The 18,114-nt window shown below is 39.8% G+C and overlaps 1 protein-coding gene across 2 annotated transcripts; it reads left to right on the top strand.

The window, feature by feature from the left end:
* The first annotated feature begins 2,279 nt into the window (after positions 1–2,279).
* Positions 2,280–5,651, top strand: LOC111585248 (stathmin-like). 2 transcript variants are annotated; one of them, XM_023294674.3, is made up of 5 exons: positions 2,280–2,373; positions 4,060–4,103; positions 4,188–4,360; positions 4,549–4,740; positions 4,828–5,651. In XM_023294674.3, the coding sequence occupies exons 2-5, from the start codon at positions 4,088–4,090 to the stop codon at positions 4,903–4,905; spliced, it is 459 nt and encodes a 152-aa protein (XP_023150442.1). In that variant the 5' UTR covers positions 2,280–2,373; positions 4,060–4,087; the 3' UTR covers positions 4,906–5,651. The 2 variants fall into 2 exon arrangements, with proteins under 2 accessions (XP_023150442.1, XP_023150435.1); XM_023294667.3 differs by having other exon boundaries at positions 2,301–2,433.
* The last annotated feature ends 12,463 nt before the right edge of the window (positions 5,652–18,114 follow it).

The raw sequence follows: 18,114 nt of genomic DNA, 5'->3' as shown, positions 1-18,114 counted from the left end.
AGCAGTAAACATAGGTTCTGATGCAATGTTTCGATCTAACGTATAATCTTTTCATGGGTGTTACCCACACCTCACCAGGACCAGCTATTGCACCTTGTCAGCTGACATGTACGCTACTGAGAAAGCATTGTCAGGGTTCATCTACTCTCTCCTCCAATGTGACTGCGTCTGCAGATTTACTAACTGCAGAACCACAGTCTTCTACATTCTCCACACTGATTCTCATATGCCATTGTTTTTACTAATAGACCTTTTTATGTGCAAGTTTGCAGCTTTTATAGATTAAATCCTGGCTTTATTATGTTTTGCTTTTAATATGAAATGACGTCTAATTGTCTAGTAGCCTTTCAGTATGATTAGCTAACACAATGTAGCATCAGAACACAGGAGTGATGGTTGCTGGAAATGGGCCTTTGTACACCTATGTAGATATTCCGTTTCCAGCTAGAATAGTCATTTAGCACATTAACAATGTCTAGACTGTATTTCTGATTCATTTAATCAATGGGAAAAAATGCTTTTCCTTAAAAAATAAGGACATTTCTAAGTGACCCCAAACTTTTGAACGGTGGCGTACAAGACACTATATTACCAAAAGTATTCGCTCACCCATCCAAATAATCAAAATCAGGTGTTCCAATCCCTTCCATGGCTACAGGTGTATAAAATCAAGCACCTAGGCATGCAGACTGCTTTTACAAACATTTGTGAAAGAATGGGTCGCTCTCAGGAGCTCAGTGAATTCCAGCGTGGAACTGTGATAGCATGCCACCTGTGCAACAAATCCAGTCGTGACATTTCCTCGCTCCTAAATATTCCACAGTCAACTGTCAGCTGTATTATAAGAAAGTGGAAGTGTGTGGGAACGACAGCAACTCAGCCAGGAAGTGGTAGGCCACGTAAACTGATGGAGTGGGGTCAGCGGATGCTGAGGCGCATAGTGCCAAGAGGTCGCCAACTTTCTGCAGAGTCAATCACTACAGACCTTCAAACTTCATGTGGCCTTCAGATTAGCTCAAGAATAGTGTGCAGAGAGCTTCATGGAATGGGTTTCCATGGCCAAGCAGCTACATCCAAGCCATACATCACCAAGTTCAATGCGTTGGATGCAGTGGTGTAAAGCACGCCGCCACTGGACTCTAGAGCAGTGGAGACACGTTCTCTGGAGTGACCAATCGCACTTCTCCACCTGGCAATCTGATGGACGAGTCTGGGTTTGGCGGTTGCCAGGAGAACGATACTTGTCGGACTGCATTGTGCCAAGTGTAAAGTTTGGTGGAGGGGGGATTATGGTGTGGGATTGTTTTTCAGGAGCTGGGCTTGGCCCCTTAGTTCCAGTGAAAGGAACTCTGAATGCTTCAGCATACCAAGACATTTTGGACAACTCCATGCTCCCAACTTTGTGGGAACAGTTTGGAGCTGGCCCCTTCCTCTTTCAACATGACTGTGCACCAGTGAACAAAGCAAGGTCCATGAAGACATGGATGACAGAGTCTGGTGTGGATGAACTTGACTGGCCTGCACAGAGTCCTGACCTCAACCCGATAGAACACCTTTGGGATGAATTAGAGCAGAGACTGAGAGCCAGGCCTTCTGGTCCAACATCAGTGTGTGACCTCACAAATGCGCTTCTGGAAGAATGATCAAAAATTCCCATAAACACACTCCTAAAGCTTGTGGACCGCTTTCCCATAAGAATTGAAGCTGTTATAGCTGCAAAGGGTGGAGCGACATCATATTGAACCCTATGGATTAGGAATGGGATGTCACTTTTGTTCATATGCGAGTCAAGGTAGGTGAGCGAATACTTTTGGCAATATAATGTATGTTCTCACTCAGTTATGGAAGTCACAGTGTGTGATTTGGTAATTTTACTGGGTGTGGTTTGGGCCACATACAAAATTTTCTAGAGGCCCATCACCCTGGAGAAAATCAGTCACAGTGAAGGCAGGATTATGTATGTACATTTCATGAAATGTTAAAAATCTTTGAAAGACTGGGTGGAGCCACTGCTGAAATAACTATAAGAGAGAGCATGGGCCTAAAATACCCAAAATCTGTTTTTTTTTTTTCCAAAACGTATTTTAAATATGTTTCTATCTATTGTTGCTCCGGCAGTTTGCGCTCTATTGCAAGAATAATCTCTAAATGACAAAATTTTCTCAGATAATTGACGCTCATTGTCTGCGGTCAAAGTCACAAAAAACTGCAATACCCATAAGTACCTGGGAGAGCAAAGCCAGCCAATGACTGGCAGCAACGGCGTGACGGCACCTGCGTTGGTCCATTTATGTGCTCGCTTGCTACGCTCGCGCAGAGGGCTCGCGGTTAGTATATAGAGAGAAGAACAGCAGCATCCCCAGCTCACAGAAGGTGGGTGTGACTGACAGCATCTGTACTACCGACACGCTGCACAGGAGCTATCTGTCCTCTGTAAGTAGGAGAACATGTGAATGTAGAACGTTGTGAAGAGATGCAGGCGAGACAGTTTTGACATTTTAATGCTGTTTTTCGATAGTATGTTCGATTTTCTCTTATGGTTTTTGTTTGTTGTGAAACGTGTGTTGCCTTCGTTAGCGTAGCACGTGAAATAACTAGGTTGCCAGCCAGGTTTTTGACGGATATCTTCAACCTCACGGGGAATTTGTATTCAGTTGGTTTTATTTCAGCGAAAAAATGAGACAGAAGCAGCGGTTGTTATCGCTGTTTATGGCGGCTGCTTGGCGGGCTGTTAGCCTATTGTATGTGGGAGACACTGGCACAGTTGGTACCGACGGAGAGACAGACGAGGGTGGACTTGCAGGACTTGTTTCATGTTGGTGACAATTTTGGGCTGCGGCGACTTTTTCTGAAAACTAATTAAAGGCCTAACGGCGCAAATATGCCAGAAAAGCTTTGCTATTCGACGTTTTTGGTGGAACTGACCTGCCGTCAGCTTCTCTTTGTTTGCAGCTGCTCGTCTTGTCGCTGTCAAAAGCGCCTTTGTTTGATGCTGCTGGGTGAAGCCTGAGATCATGACACCAGCAAGCTCCCAGAAAGCTGAATTTAAATGACGGGGGTTTATTGTCATTTTCAGTGAATATTTGGACTCAGTCAGTCAGCAGTTCAGTAAAATGCCACTCGTGGGTGTGAGTTTGGTTTGCCAAGGTGTGGACTTTCATCAAATCATAGCTTTCTTTAGTGTTTTTGGCATTTTATGTAAATTGCCATAAGTAGCATACAGACGTCACATTTAGCTTCCCTTGTAGCCTTGGAATATCAGGGGAGGGTTCTTTCACTCACTAAGCTCGGCTAATTTTGGTGAGTGTTCATGACTTCATCAATGGACCAAATGGCATGACAATTGTTATTTATGATTCATCATTTACGTGACTTTTCAAAGCAAAGCTCCGACGTTGCAGCTGAGCACAAGATCCAGCCATTGGAGCTCGCCTTGCCTGTCTAGTCGCCTGTTGTGGTTCACTTGTGTTCCTCGCCTTCCTCCCCTACGGTTCAAACACATGGTGCAAGGAACAGGTGCTCCTTGATGATCATTTTCCCCGAATATGCTCATCGGCCATTAATCTGTTTTCAGATGGTGTGTTGGCTGTCTCGCAGGCCGAGCCCAGGGCCTGTCTGCACCTGGCACTGCCTCCCGTACCCACCCTCATCACTGCCTTTTTTTGTTTCAGCAAAATGTGGCACAAGTCTCTCATTAGCAATTAAGGCAGCGGGAAGGTAGGCTTTTGAACAGCCCTCCTCCCTTCTCTTTGTCTAAAGTGGTTCGGTTGCCTGGAGATTAATCTGAATGTCACTGCTGATATAAGTTGGAAGATAAACAATGGTGTGTACAACATGAAGGCAGTGAATGCCATTGCCGTTTTGTGTGAATTGATGGGCGGTGGTTTCCTGCAGTGCTGAATGCTGCCGCAGGGTGTCGCTATTTGGGCTTGTTTTTGGCTTTGCCCGGTTTGATGGGGTGGGTTCTTTGGAGGTGGTGTAAATGATCCACTAGAGGTCATTCATTTTAGAACCACATTCATACAATGCAACGTTTTTTAAAAAATTTACTCTTTTTAGGTAAATTTACCTGCAGCACGCTCTCAAGATGGCAGCCTCTGAAGGTAAGCTAAAAGGAAAGTTGAATATATATTCTTGCTGTGCTGTGTCTCAGCATTAAGTCATGTCTTACCTTTTCATGTTTTCAGATATCCAGGTCAAGGAGCTTGACAAGCGGGCCTCTGGCCAGGCCTTTGAGGTCATCCTGGGTGCTCCAGCCCCGGATGCCAAGGGTGAGTTCCCCCTTTCTCCTCCCAAAAAGAAGGATGTCTCACTGGAGGAGATTCAGAGGAAGCTGGATGCTGCAGAGGAGAGACGCAAGGTCTGTGTATTGAACTTCAAGCCCAGATTACTGTAAAAAAAGAAAAAAAAAGTCTTGAAATCTGAATTTTCTTTGTCTTTGCACACTGGATTAATTAGCTTTTCAATACTTGCAGTGGATGGTAGGTGGAGAAACTACAATGTCATGGGCATGAGCTAACAGTTTATTTTCCCAATATCCTTTTTCAGAACCATGAAGCCGAGGTTCTGAAGCACTTAGCTGAGAAGCGTGAGCATGAAAAGGAAGTGCAACAGAAAGCTATGGAGGAAAATAACAACTTCAGTAAGATGGCAGAGGAGAAGCTTAATCAGAAGATGGAGGCCAACAAAGAGAACCGCACAGCAATTATGGCAGCAATGAATGAGAAATTCAAGGAGAAGGTTAATGATTTCCATTAATTAGAAATACACACACCTGAAACATTCTGCAGCCAATTTGTTAATGCTGTGTGTGTTATTCTTTTATAGGACAAGAAGCTGGAAGAAGTGCGAAAGAACAAGGAAACCAAAGAGCCCGACTCGGAAGAAGGCACTTCGGAAGACTGAAGGTTACCAATGGGGGATTGTATAGGGTTTTTTACGTATCCAAAGATTGATTTATTTTTTGTTCAGCCAGTATTTTTGTTGTGTTCACTACCCACCTTTTTGAAATAAATACAGGCTCCACTTTGTGAATTTTTCAATTCTCCTGCTATAAGTGTACTTGCGCTTGTTTTACATGTGAATCATTTCCCCCTTGTTGAGTCTAATCCATCTGATATGTAGCTTGTCAGTGCAGCTTCTGCCCTTTTTTGAAAATTAGCAGTGTGTACTTATCCTTTTTGGGGAAGCATGTTTCTATGCATAGGTCTTTTATTCCTACCTATTTCATAGTGCGTTTTGAAAATGTTCCTGTGAACTGCACCTGTTCTCGGCACTTACTGTATATTTCAAAATAAAAAGAAGAAAAGTAGCACAAGGTTTGATCAAGGCGTTGGCTGTTATACATGCAGGTGTTTAGTGCAGCTTTGCTACCCAGGTTCTGCTAGTTTGCCCCCTGCAGGTCATGTTTTGTGCCGCTGCTGATTCTTCGCTTTTGTAAAAATATGGGGTTGTCTTCAAAGCACATGACTTCTTGCTGTATAGCTGTGAATTAACATGCCAGACATGAAAATGGATGTCATCTTGAACAGCACTGAACAGGGGTCTACACATGGAATGCAAAAGAGCAATACACTTTGGCATCTCAATAGATACAGTGGCTAGTTGACTTGAACTGTTGTACTAAAACAAATAAAAAAACTGTAAACACACTCTTGCAGTTGAAGCTACTTGTCCTTCAGTATGTTAGTCCTGCACCAGTGCACTCACCAGAAAATTCGAAAGGTGACGTCTCTCGTGTTTCAGAGTAGCCAATTGGAGGTTTCTAGTAAGTGAAATTACATTTGGAATTTTGTCTTTAATTGGCTTTGGTAGCATCCTTTTAATAGTGATGACTAAAGCCTCAATAGGCATTAATGGACTGTACTGTAAAGGTAGAATGTTGGCAATACTTGTGAAGGCCTAACTGTGTTGATTACATGTTCTTAAATTGTAGTCTTTAAGAGGGATCACTCATTGTTGAGGCTTTCATGTGTTAGTAGCAGAAGAAATACTGCAGTTTTTAAAAATACCAATGCACCTATGAAGTTTCATTACAAGTGAAAGTCCTGAATAAAACCATTTTTTTAAGTGAAAGTGCATAGCAAGTTTTATTGAAAATATTCAAGGCGTACAGGTTTGGTCCTTCTGATCATTACATTGTTATATATGACTGGATGTGATTACTAATACTGAAAGCTCTCAGCTGTATATGAATGCAACTGCTGGAGGTTTGAACTACTATATAACCAGATTTATACACAGAGACAGCAGATAAATCTGATGGTTCTGAAATGTACTGAAGTTGAAGTATAAAGTTGTTCAAATGCCTCAAATTTATATTATTGTACCTGAGTACAGTATTTGAGTAAGGGTACTTGGTTACTGTTCACCACTGGATGTGTGTGACATCACTACCCACAATGCTCCAACTTCCTACAAACTGCAGTCTCTGTCTCCCTCTGCTGGTGGTTTGATTAGAGTATGGAGGTATCAATTTTTTATTTATTTATTTATTTTTATTTTTATTTTTTTTTTAGAAATCTTTAAAGAAACAATGCAGTACAGTGTAACACAATACAATGTAAAGACAATCGCCAGGGGCTACAAATATTCCGGGGCAGCACCTCAGAATATTACATTACACAAATATATTAAAAAGAGCACACAAATCAAGAGTCTTAATGGCTTTCATATTAGTGGAATGTCTAATAGTCTTAATATATTGTTTGACTTCATTATAAAAGACAGAAAGAAGTGGTTTCTGATTAGTGTATCAACATTTGTGGATATGCCATTTGGCTAAATATATAATAAGATCAATAATGTAAAATTGTTTTTTTTTTTTTGTTTGTTTTTCTCAGATGGATAATCAGTGAAGCCAAACAATATATGTTCAAAGCATAAGGAAAAATCTGATTCAACACAAGTAGAAATCAATTTCCAAATACCTTCCCATAACTTAATAATAACCAAAATAAATGAAATACATCTTCAGGGTGTCCTTCATGGAAAGAGCAAATTTTATCCATGTCTCTTTTGAATCGTTGCAAAAAGACTATTGATGGGTAAAATCTGTGAATTATTTTAAAAGATACTTCTTTTACTTTATTATTTATATCTAGCTGGCAGGTTCTATGTCTTTCTCCAGTTAAGGTTATTAATAAAGGTGTTCCAATAAACTACCACATATGGGACTGATACGACATCTTTCTGAAATAATGAGTGTATACGACAATTACTATTGCTTGTTGAGGAGAAACAAATTTGACCAGTTTCAAGCTTGGTTGGATCAATGGGTAATATTGTTGGATTCTTTCTTGCTGCTTTTAAATAACATAATTACTCCTTTAGGGATTGCATTTATAACAATATTAAATTCATTAATAGGAATTATGATACTATATTTTAAAATAAATTCTTGATATGTCATTAGTGACCCATCTGGGTTAAACAAATGATGAACCAAGAGAATGTTGTGAGTAAACCAAAAAGGGTAAAATAAGGATTTGTTTCTGTGTATGATGTCTTTATCGTTCCATATGTAGTATCTATATGGGGAAAAATTGTTTGTAGATTAATGACCAAGAAAGAAGCATCTGTTTATGAAAGTTGGATAGTTTTGAGGGGATTTTTTCAACACTGTCATTACAAAATAAAAGGAAATTTAGGCCTCCTAATTTAGAGAAAATAAAATTTGGTATGAAGTTCCAAATTGAAGATGGGTTTTTAATGAATTATTTAAGCCAATTTATTTTGAAAATAATATTTAAACTGTAAAAGTCTTATCATGTGAGTTCATTATTACTGATTTTTTTAATGTAGTGGTTTGGAGGTATCAAATTAAATGTGACCTAATATTTGGATATCCTGCACAAATTAGCATAGTTAAGCCCCAAATTATCCACAAATGACATAACAAATGACAAAAGATGGTTAGACACTGTTTGAGCATTTTAACTGCACTGAAAATGCCACGTCCACAATTATTCACATTCTTTCTCAGTGATCAGTGGCAAACTAATTATTTGCCACCATTCAAACAGATATAGATAGATAGATAGATAGATAGATAGATAGATAGATAGATAGATAGATAGATAGATAGATAGATAGATAGATAGATAGATAGATAGATAGATAGATAGATAGATAGATAGATAGATAGATAGATAGATAGATAGATAGATAGATAGATAGACACTTTATTAATCCCGAGGGAAATTCAACAATTAATTTAATTGCTACCAAGCTTTCTGCATGTCTCCACTGGGACTCCTCTTTGTGATGATCTCCAGGTCTTTGAGGTTGGAAGGCTTCCTTGCCATCCACAGTTGCTGGATGGGATTCAGGTCTGGACTCTGACTGGGAAACTCCATCACAATAATATCGTTTTTTTAAGCATTTCTTCACTACTTCGTGTGTTTCAGATCATTGTTATGTTGGAAGCTCCAATGCTACCCAAAGCCAGGTTTTTCTGCAGATGGGAAGGATGGACATATCGAAAGATAGCAGATGAATTTAATGCACATCATCCAAGGAGGATTCCACTTGGCTTTTCCATGGCAGCGAAGGTGGTTAAAAAGTTTAAAGAAACAGGCAATGTCTTGGACAAACCCTGTTCTGGACGACTAAATGTATCAGCCGAAACTAAAGAATTGGTCATGACTGAAATTCATGCTCGTCCCCCAAAAATCACTTCCCTAACCCTATTTTTTGATATGTCCATACTTCACGCCCACTGAGAAGTACCAGTTCAACTTTTCTTCTTTGACAAAGCAATATTTAATCTGTGGAGACAAAGAAAAAGATAGTTAATGAGATTTCCTATGTGGCCATACTTCAGGGACACCCTGTATTCTATTCTGTTCTATTCTATACTATTCTATTCTATTCTATTACATTACATTACATTACATTACATTATATAACAGGACTCCAGATGAACTTTTCCAGCTTTTGGTCGCACCAGCTGATGATTTGTTTGCCCCACCTCCTTATTTTGGTTGAGCATTGCCACAGCTATTAATCCACCATGCAAGCTGATGAACAGCTGTTTTTGCATAACCTAGGTATGTGGCTTTGACTCTCAGTGACACAAGACTTCATATATATAAAATGTTTTAATCTGAAAATATATTTATTTTGTCTTCAGTCCTGTGATATCAGTCATTAACTGACACAGGCTAAACACTTGCTGAACATCTTCTAAATGGTAAATGCTAAATTTTACAGATGTTCCCTAAACGTCCCTAAACATGCTGGCTACAGTAGACGCTGGCAGCCAGCTGCAGTGTAGCAGCTCTGGCAGGTGTGATACCAGAGATTTATTGGAAAACAATGAAAAGAGCATTGACACAGATTTACTCCAGTTGAAATCGAGCGATTTTATCGACATGCGCTGTTTTCTATTAGCAGAGTTTTCTACGAGTAGCACAGTTTAAATGTCATTACTAGAGTTGATCATGTTTAACCATCATTTTTTCTTCTTAACAGACTCAGTAGAGATCTCTGTGTCTGTACCTGAACACTTTTATAATCATGTGTACCAGGATTTTTCCTCTCTCCTCACTGGGTTATTTAACATCATCACATGTAGCTTGTTTTATCATTGGATCATGGTAACAGTGAAACTGACTGTTTACACGTAAGGCAGGGAGAGGGTGAATGTGGCAGAAGTAGCACTATTTCCAACCGCAATAACTTGTTCAGTAGCTACCCGTGGCGATGGAAGGTCAAACAGATCAGGTAACGATCATCATACACTTGCACAGTGCAACCACGTCCAATTTCAACTCACACACTCTTAAAAATGGTTGCATTTGCAATCATATTGGTCGCAGTCTGGAACCCTGCTACAATAACATGAATCCCATTCATATATCAGATCAAGAAATACACATCTCTCGCATGGGCTATATAAAATGGCTGTGTTTGGCCATGAGTTTGACATGCGCCTTACAAGTTGCAAACAAAAGTTCACATAAGTATATGACAGTCTTGAGTTTCCACCGCCTCCTACAACTCTCAATTTTCAATGATGGAATCATTGAAACACATCTTCAAAAAATCACTGGGTCAAAAAATATATAGAATAACCTGAATTCTCATTTTTGGTGATGTAGGAAGCTGTATTAAATTTTCTTCTTGACATGGTCTTTCCACTTCTCTGACTACAGCTGCTGACTTCTCTCAGCCAAATTGAATGAGGCCCATTCTATACACTCATCAAACTCAACCACAGAAGTCTAAGGACTTTCCTATTTTTCAGCTATTTTTCAGTACAAAGCAGAAAGGGAAGATTATTGACTTGAACAAGTCAGTGCAGTCACTTGGAGCCAAGCAGGTACAGATCCCAACATCAACTGTGCAAAAAACTTCCTAAATATAAAGTTCATGGTACAGTTATGTGGTTGCAACAATCAGGAAGAAAATGCAAGTTATCAGCTGCTGCTGCGAGACAATTGGTCAAGGTAGTCAAGAATAACCCAAGAATCACCAAAAAGCAGGTATTTAATGAAATAATGTCCAAAGTGAAGCATATTTGACATTGTCAATTGCTTCGAGGCTGTCGTGCCTAAAATCACCAGCCAGAAGGCTGAGTGTTCCAACAAGACAATGACCCCCAAACACACATCAAAAGGGATGAAGAAATGGCTAAATCACACTAGAATTAAGGTGTTAGAAACAAGTCTGTGTGAGAAAAACTTTGTTGAACTACTCCAATTCTGTTAAGAAGAGTGATCAAGGGCACAACCAGAAGCTTGCAGACAGCTACCAAAAGTACCTCGTTATCATGAAAATGGCCAAAAGACACTTAACTATAAAATAGCTTTGCTGGGTGTATATTTTTGACTCATCAGATTCCCAGAAGACCTTTAATAAATCCATGAAATGCATGATTGTTTGTTGTGACAAGGATGCATGAGTTTCATTGATTCGATCCTAGAAAATAAAGGGTTATACGAGTCATTAGAAACTCGAGACTACCATGATACACTATATTGCCAAAAGTATTTGCTCACTTGCCTTGACTCGCATATGAACGTAAGTGACATTCCATTCCTAATCCATAGGGTTCAATATGACGTCGGTCCACCCTTTGCAGCTATAACAGCTTCAATTCTTCTGGGAAGGCTGTCCACAAGGTTTAGGAGTGTGTTTATGGGAATTTTTGACCATTCTTCCAGAAGCGCATTTGTGAGGTCAGACACTGATGTTGGACCAGAAGGTCTGGCTCTCAGTCTCCACTCTAATTCATCCCAAAGGTGTTCTATCGGGTTGAGGTCAGGACTCTGTGCAGGCCAGTCAAGTTCATCTACACCAGACTCTGTCATCCATGTCTTTATGGACCTTGCTTTGTGCACTGGTGCACAGTCATGTTGGAAGAGGAAGGGGCCAGCTCCAAACTGTTCCCACAAAGTTGGGAGCATGGAATTGTCCAAAATGTCTTGGTATGCTGAAGCATTCAGAGTTCCTTTCACTGGAACTAAGGGGCCAAGCCCAGCTCCTGAAAAACAACCCCACACCATAATCCCCCCTCCACCAAACTTTACACTTGGCACAATGCAGTCTGACAAGTATCGTTCTCCTGGCAACCGCCAAACCCAGACTCGTCCATCAGATTGCCACGTGGAGAAGTGCGATTGGTCACTCCAGAGGACATGTCTCCACTGCTCTAGAGTCCAGTGGTGGCATGCTTTACACCACTGCATCCCACGCTTTGCATTGCACTTGGTGATGTATGGCTTGGATGCAGCTGCTCGGCCATGGAAACCCATTCCATGAAGCTCTCTGCTGAAGCACTGTTCTTGAGCTAATCTGAAGGCCACATGAAGTTTGAAGGTCTGTAGTGATTGACTCTGCAGAAAGTTGGCGACCTCTTGGCACTATGTGCCTCAGCATCTGCTGACCCCGCTCCGTCAGTTTACGTGACCTACCACTTGGTGGCTGAGTTGCTGTCGTTCCCACACACTTCCACTTTCTTATAAGACTGTGGAATATTTAGGAGCGAGGAAATGTCACGACTGGATTTGTTGCACAGGTGGCATCCTATCACAATTCCACACTGGAATTCACTGAGCTCCTGAGAGTGACCCAATCTTTCACAAATGTTTGTAAAAGCAGTCTGCATGCCTAGATGCTTGATTTTATACACCTGTAGCCATGGAAGTGATTGGAACACCTGATTTTGATTATTTGGATGGGTGAGCAAATACTTTTGGCAATATAGTGTATATAAACTACTGTTCAAAATTTTAGGGTCACTTAGAAATGTCCTTATTTTTGAAAGAAAAGCATTTTTTTTCAATGAAGACACCATTAAATGAATCAGAAATCCTGTCTAGACATTGTTCATGTGGTAAATGACTATTGTAGCTGGAAACGGCAGATTTTTAAATCAGTATCTACATAGGTGTACAAAGGCCCATTTCCAGCAACTATCATTCCTGTGTTCTAATGGTACATTGTGTTAGCTAATTGTGTTGAAAGGCTAATTGATCATTAGAAAACCCTTGTCCAATTATGTTAGCACATAAAAATGTCTGGGTGACCCCAAACCTTTGAACAGTAGTGTATGGCCTTTGCAGTTGTATGTAAACTTTTGATCACAGTTGTCAATGTATATTTGAAAGCATTGAAGTATGAGCAAAAGTGTATTACAGTGTGTACTTACTCTGCAGAATGGCTCCTGTGACTGTTGGATCAATATTATTGATGCATTAACATGTAAACACCATTTTTTATGCTTGAGTGGGCTGAGGTGAAACAAATTCTCTTTATTTACTGCGATGTACTTTAATCTACAGCCATGTCACATACACCATTTAACACAGTTATTGTAAATGTGAATACAAAAAAAATAATATTTTAATCATCAAGAAGCACAAAATGGAAATAATTCCATTTAAATTGTCCTAGAACTGTGCTTAAAGACAGTATTGGAATGAGTGCAATTCATTGCAATATCTATTATAACTACATAATTATTAACACTGTGATATAATGTGAATGGTGTGAGCACGGGTAGATTGTGTTTCATTATATTATAGTATCGTGGAATTTGGTGTTGTTTCTTAAAGTGATCACATTAATAGACCACTAGAGGACAATGTTGTTCTTTGCTTCCTCCCTGTCCTCTCTCTGATTCCCTCCCTGAGTACCTGCTATATCTGGTAAAATTAAGACCATGTCAAGAATCTAAGACTACATTTATCTTTTTGCCCTTCAAAAGTCCAATTGTTTGACAGTTGCATCAGGAAATTCACCAAGCTTCTCACTATACTCTAATTAGCACTATTTGGTTGCACATCTAACTGTGGCAATAGATTTTTTGGGTCACATGCCCTCACTGCATTTGGTCTGGCTCCAGGATTTTGTCCTGTAATGTGGGACTACGCTGTATACTGAAGTATTTGCATGTTGTACTTGAGTGAAACTAGAAATACCACAATATAAACATAGTCAACTGGACATAAATTTGCTGTTTGAAATTAGTAACAGAACATAATGATTTTAGCAGCAGAAAATGTGGCATCAAAGGGCTTATTATGTAGAGGAGACAGACGTATTTAGTATACATGTATATTTAATACACATTCAGTTCTAATTGGTTTGTTATTACACATTCAATGACATGCAAACATAATTCCATTGTTTAAAGAACACATATTGGCAACTGAGTAAATTGTATCTGGGAAGAAGATCCTGAAATATGGTTAAAATCACAGAAAGAAAGCAAGAAAGGAGATATTAAAGTTTTAATTTTGTTTTGCTTTATCTATTGCCTGTACTGTTTTGGGGATCAGAGGTGGGTAGAATATCTAAAAATTGTACTTAAGTAAGAGTAACGTTACTTCAAAATAATATCACTCAAGTAGAAGTAAAAAGTAGTCATCAAAAAAATCACTCAAGTAAGAGTAAAAAAGTATTTGGTGAAAAGACTACTCAAGTACTGAGTAACTGTTTGATTGTAATGTCCGATTTATTATTTTTTTTTAGAAATGATGTGATCAGACAGACAAAAATGTAAAATAATGTGCAAATTCTGTTATTTCCAAATAATAAAATTAAAAATAGCAAAAATAAATAACATCTTTACAAAATGACAAGTTAAGGCACAAGAAACACAAATTTCCAAATCTCAGTTTTTCACAACATGAATCTTTTGAAACAAATACCTGAAGTAAGGTAACGTTTGTATGCTTGAACAGTGCGAACTACTTCCAGTGACAAGATATACTGTATGCTGTATTTCACTTCCCTCCAAATGGCACAGGCTAAGTAGATAGAAAATAACAATACAGCTCGGGCTGGACCTGAATATCTGTATATTAGGTGGTTGTGTCCCCGCCCCCTGCTGTATCACGCGGATCTACCAGCCTGACGTCACGCTTCACTTAGCCAATGCTAGTAGCCATCGGAAATATACATGCTAATGCTATGCTAATGTTGTCGGACTCCGAAGCAAGATCAAATTTCTTGGAAATGCCCCCGTTTTTTTTCATTCCGTCTGCTATGTGTGTAGAGTTTGACTCCATTCAATGTTTAGCGATCAAAAAATGATAGTTGACTTATTTTTTTTTGCTTCATATTTCATGACTTTTCCTAATTTGATGGGGACTATTGATTAAGCAGAAAAAATTATCATGATGATATTTTGTCAGTTTGCTGAACACATTTTGCATGCATCAGTGTTCCTCTGGGGTCAATTTGACCCCAAGCTGTTTTGGCTGCGTAAAACTTGTCTGTGTGTGTGACCTAACATCCCAACAACCTGCAGGTGCAGAGTTGATACTGTTGAGCTGATAGCTAACATGAGGCTGAGAAAAACAACTATTCCCACAAGAACTTTGATTCTTCTAATGGTATGGGCATGGAAACAACTTGACTTGTGAACTCCTGCCAAAATGAGGAAGCCAGTGTAGGTTTGGAGGTGATCACATCCAAGTCTTTCACTGGAACTAAGGGGCCAAGCCCAGCTCCTGAAAAACAACCCCACACCATAATCCCCCCTCCACCAAACTTTACACTTGGCACAATGCAGTTCGACAAGTATGGTTCTCCTGGCAACCGCCAAACCCAGACTCGTCCATCAGATTGCCAGATGGAAAAGCGCGATTGGTCACTCCAGAGAAGGCGTCTCCACTGCTCTAGAGTCCTAGAGTCCAGTGGTGGCGTGCTTTACACCACTGCATCCCACGCTTTGCATTGCACTTGGTGATGTATGGCTTGGATGTAGCTGCTCGGCCATGGAAACCCATTCCATGAAGCTCTCTGCTGAAGCACTGTTTTTGAGTTAATCTGAAGGCCACATGAAGTTTGAAGGTCTGTAGCGATTGACTCTGCAGAAAGTTGGCGACCTCTTGGCACTATGCGCCTCAGCATCCGCTGACCCCACTCCATCAGTTTACGTGGCCTACCACTTGGTGGCTGAGTTGCTGTCATTCCCACACACTTCCACTTTCTTATAATACAGCTGACAGTTGACTGTGGAATATTTAGGAGCGAGGAAATGTCATGACTGGATTTGTTGCACAGGTGGCATCCTATCACAGTTCCACACTGGAATTTACTGAGCTCCTGAGAGCGACCCATTCTTTCACAAATGTTTGTAAAAGCAGTCTGCATGCCTAGGTGCTTGATTTTATACACCTGTGGCCATGGAAGTGATTGGAACACCTGATTCTGATTATTTGTATGGGTGAGCGAATACTTTTGGCAATATAGTGTATATCAGTGGTATTTCAATGTAAAACTATAGAAAGTCTTATTCTCACACACCTATTCACGTGTCGCCTGCCGTGTGGTCCGCTGTTTTGATTCATGCTGTCAATCACAGATGCACATAGAGAGAGTCTTCTTGCTGGAAGTTCAAAAGCTAGCAGCAGCTCAGTTGTATTTTAAGCTACAGACACTGAAACAGCTTGTTTAGAACAGGGCTAAAACAAGGGATTATATAGGCATGGTGAAATTGCCTAAATGGTGAACAATAAATGGTGTGCACTTATAAAGCACCTTTCTACCTTAGTGGTGCTCTAAATTTCGCATTCATTCATTCACACACCAGCGGCGACTGCTGCTATGTAAGCTGTGCAAGGTGCCTGCCATTGGGAGCAACTTAGGGTTCAGTGTCATACCTAAGGACACTTGGGCATGCGGAGGGTCTGGGGATCAAACTGCCAACGTTGCTCAACCCGTGGACAACCCACTGTACCACCTAAGCCACAGTCACCCAATTTTTCTTCCTTGAAGTTAATGTTACTTACAGCTATGATGTGATATTTGGAATCAAACACAAAGCTTGTCAGTATAGAAAATACATTTAAAGTATAAGATCACTGGTTCTTTCACTCCTGGCACCATAGTAAAGAGTAAATGCCTGATCCCAGACCAATTTCCAGTCATTTTTGCAAAATACATTTGCTTGTGTAGTTATCCAAAATATCTGAAATTTTTTCTCTTTGCAGTCAAACGTCCAGCTTCCAGATGAAGTCTGGGATTAGGTCACACATTTGAAAGCATCACTGTCAGGTTTGGCAGGCGCATTACATGTAAAAGCTTGTTTCTTATGCCTCTTTAAACACATTCATTCAGATTTGTTCTGTGTTGAAAGTGATACTGAAAAGGTGCAGTCATGGCTTTTTATTTTAAAGTGAGGGTTCTTTTTCAGACACTGTTGTCAGATTAACGAAAATGTCTGAAAAGGGCTTCTGTCTTGAAACTGTGTATTTCCAGTGCTGCAGCTTTCTACTTTTATTTCACTACAGTTTACAAAGAAATAGTTTACATTTTACAAAAAGCATTCAACAGCGATAACAAGCAAGCTCTTTGCAGATTAAGATTTCCTATGGTGATTTTAGAAAATACTTTGCTAGCAACGAACTCTGAATGCTTCAGCATACCAAGACATTTTGGACAATTCCATGCTCCCAACTTTGTGGGAACAGTTTGGAGCTGGCCCCTTCCTCTTCCAACATGACTGTGCACCAGTGCACAAAGCAAGGTCCATAAAGACATGGATGACAGAGTCTGGTATGGATGAACTTGACTGGCCTGCACAGAGTCCTGACCACAACCCGATAGAACACCTTTGGGATGAATTAGAGCAGAGACTGAGAGCCAGGCCTTCTGGTCCAACATCAGTGTGACCTCACAAATGCGCTTCTGAAAGAATTGTCAAAAATTCCCATAAACACACTCCTAAACCTTGTGGACAACCTTCCCAGAACAGTTGATGCTGTTATAGCTGGAAAGGATGGACTGACGTCATATTGAACCCTATGGATTAGGAATGGGATGTCACTTATGTTCATATGCGAGTTAAGGCAGGTGAGCGAATACTTTTGGCAACATAGTGTATGTACAGTGAGTTTGTCAGGCAGCGGTGGAATTGTAAAATCAGTATTTTAGCTGCAGAACTGCCGCTCCTGATGTGACTGCTGGTTAACATGTAGACTTAATTAGTTGTGTTTCAGTCCCTATTTCAAACTCATTCTGTTGTTTGACAACAGAAACTGAAAATATGTAAACGAGAACAACTTTATTGGGAATATAGTTGTATTAAAATAGTATACTATATGTAAACAAAGACAGCAGGAGTGAAGCAAACAGATGCAAACACTGGTTGAGTTTGGTCAGAAGCACATCAGGCAACATGAAAACACAGTCTTTATTTACTAATTATTCTCACAATATCCACCATCTCTGAATGTCAGCTTTACAATTTTCACATAGCTGTGGGAATATGTTCAAAGCTAATCATGACGTTAGCTTCATTAGCCACACATCAACACATAACCCTAACACAAGGATTTTCCCATTGTTGTGGAGACATTGCATTAAAACTAGTGGTGGGACGCGATAAAAAAAAAATGTAATTAATTACAGGCTTTGTAATTAATTAATCGCAATTAGTTGCATTTTTGTCAAATAGCAATATTAAACACAATAAGTGAAGTTTTTCAATTCAAATAAAATTTTGGTTGACAGTTGAATCAATGAATAGACATATACGTGTTTAGAATTTAAAATTTATTTTAAAAAAGGAAAATGGGACATATAGAAAAAAGTGATTTTGATGACTTAAAGCCTGAATTTAGTTGTTTCTTCCACTGTATGGCACATAAAATCAAC

This window comes from Amphiprion ocellaris, chromosome 15 (genome assembly GCF_022539595.1).
Source record: "Amphiprion ocellaris isolate individual 3 ecotype Okinawa chromosome 15, ASM2253959v1, whole genome shotgun sequence".
In the NCBI taxonomy this organism is placed as follows: Eukaryota; Metazoa; Chordata; class Actinopteri; family Pomacentridae; genus Amphiprion; species Amphiprion ocellaris.
The sequence above is the reverse complement of the archived record's forward strand: the minus strand, read 5'-3'. Positions and strand labels throughout refer to the sequence as shown.

Bases quoted from the DNA above. Each gene is read 5' to 3' on its own strand.
- LOC111585248 (XM_023294674.3), top strand. The intron at 4,361-4,548 runs GTCTGTGTATTG...ATCCTTTTTCAG, and splicing joins CTGCAGAGGAGAGACGCAAG to AACCATGAAGCCGAGGTTCT. The intron at 4,741-4,827 runs GTTAATGATTTC...ATTCTTTTATAG, and splicing joins ATGAGAAATTCAAGGAGAAG to GACAAGAAGCTGGAAGAAGT.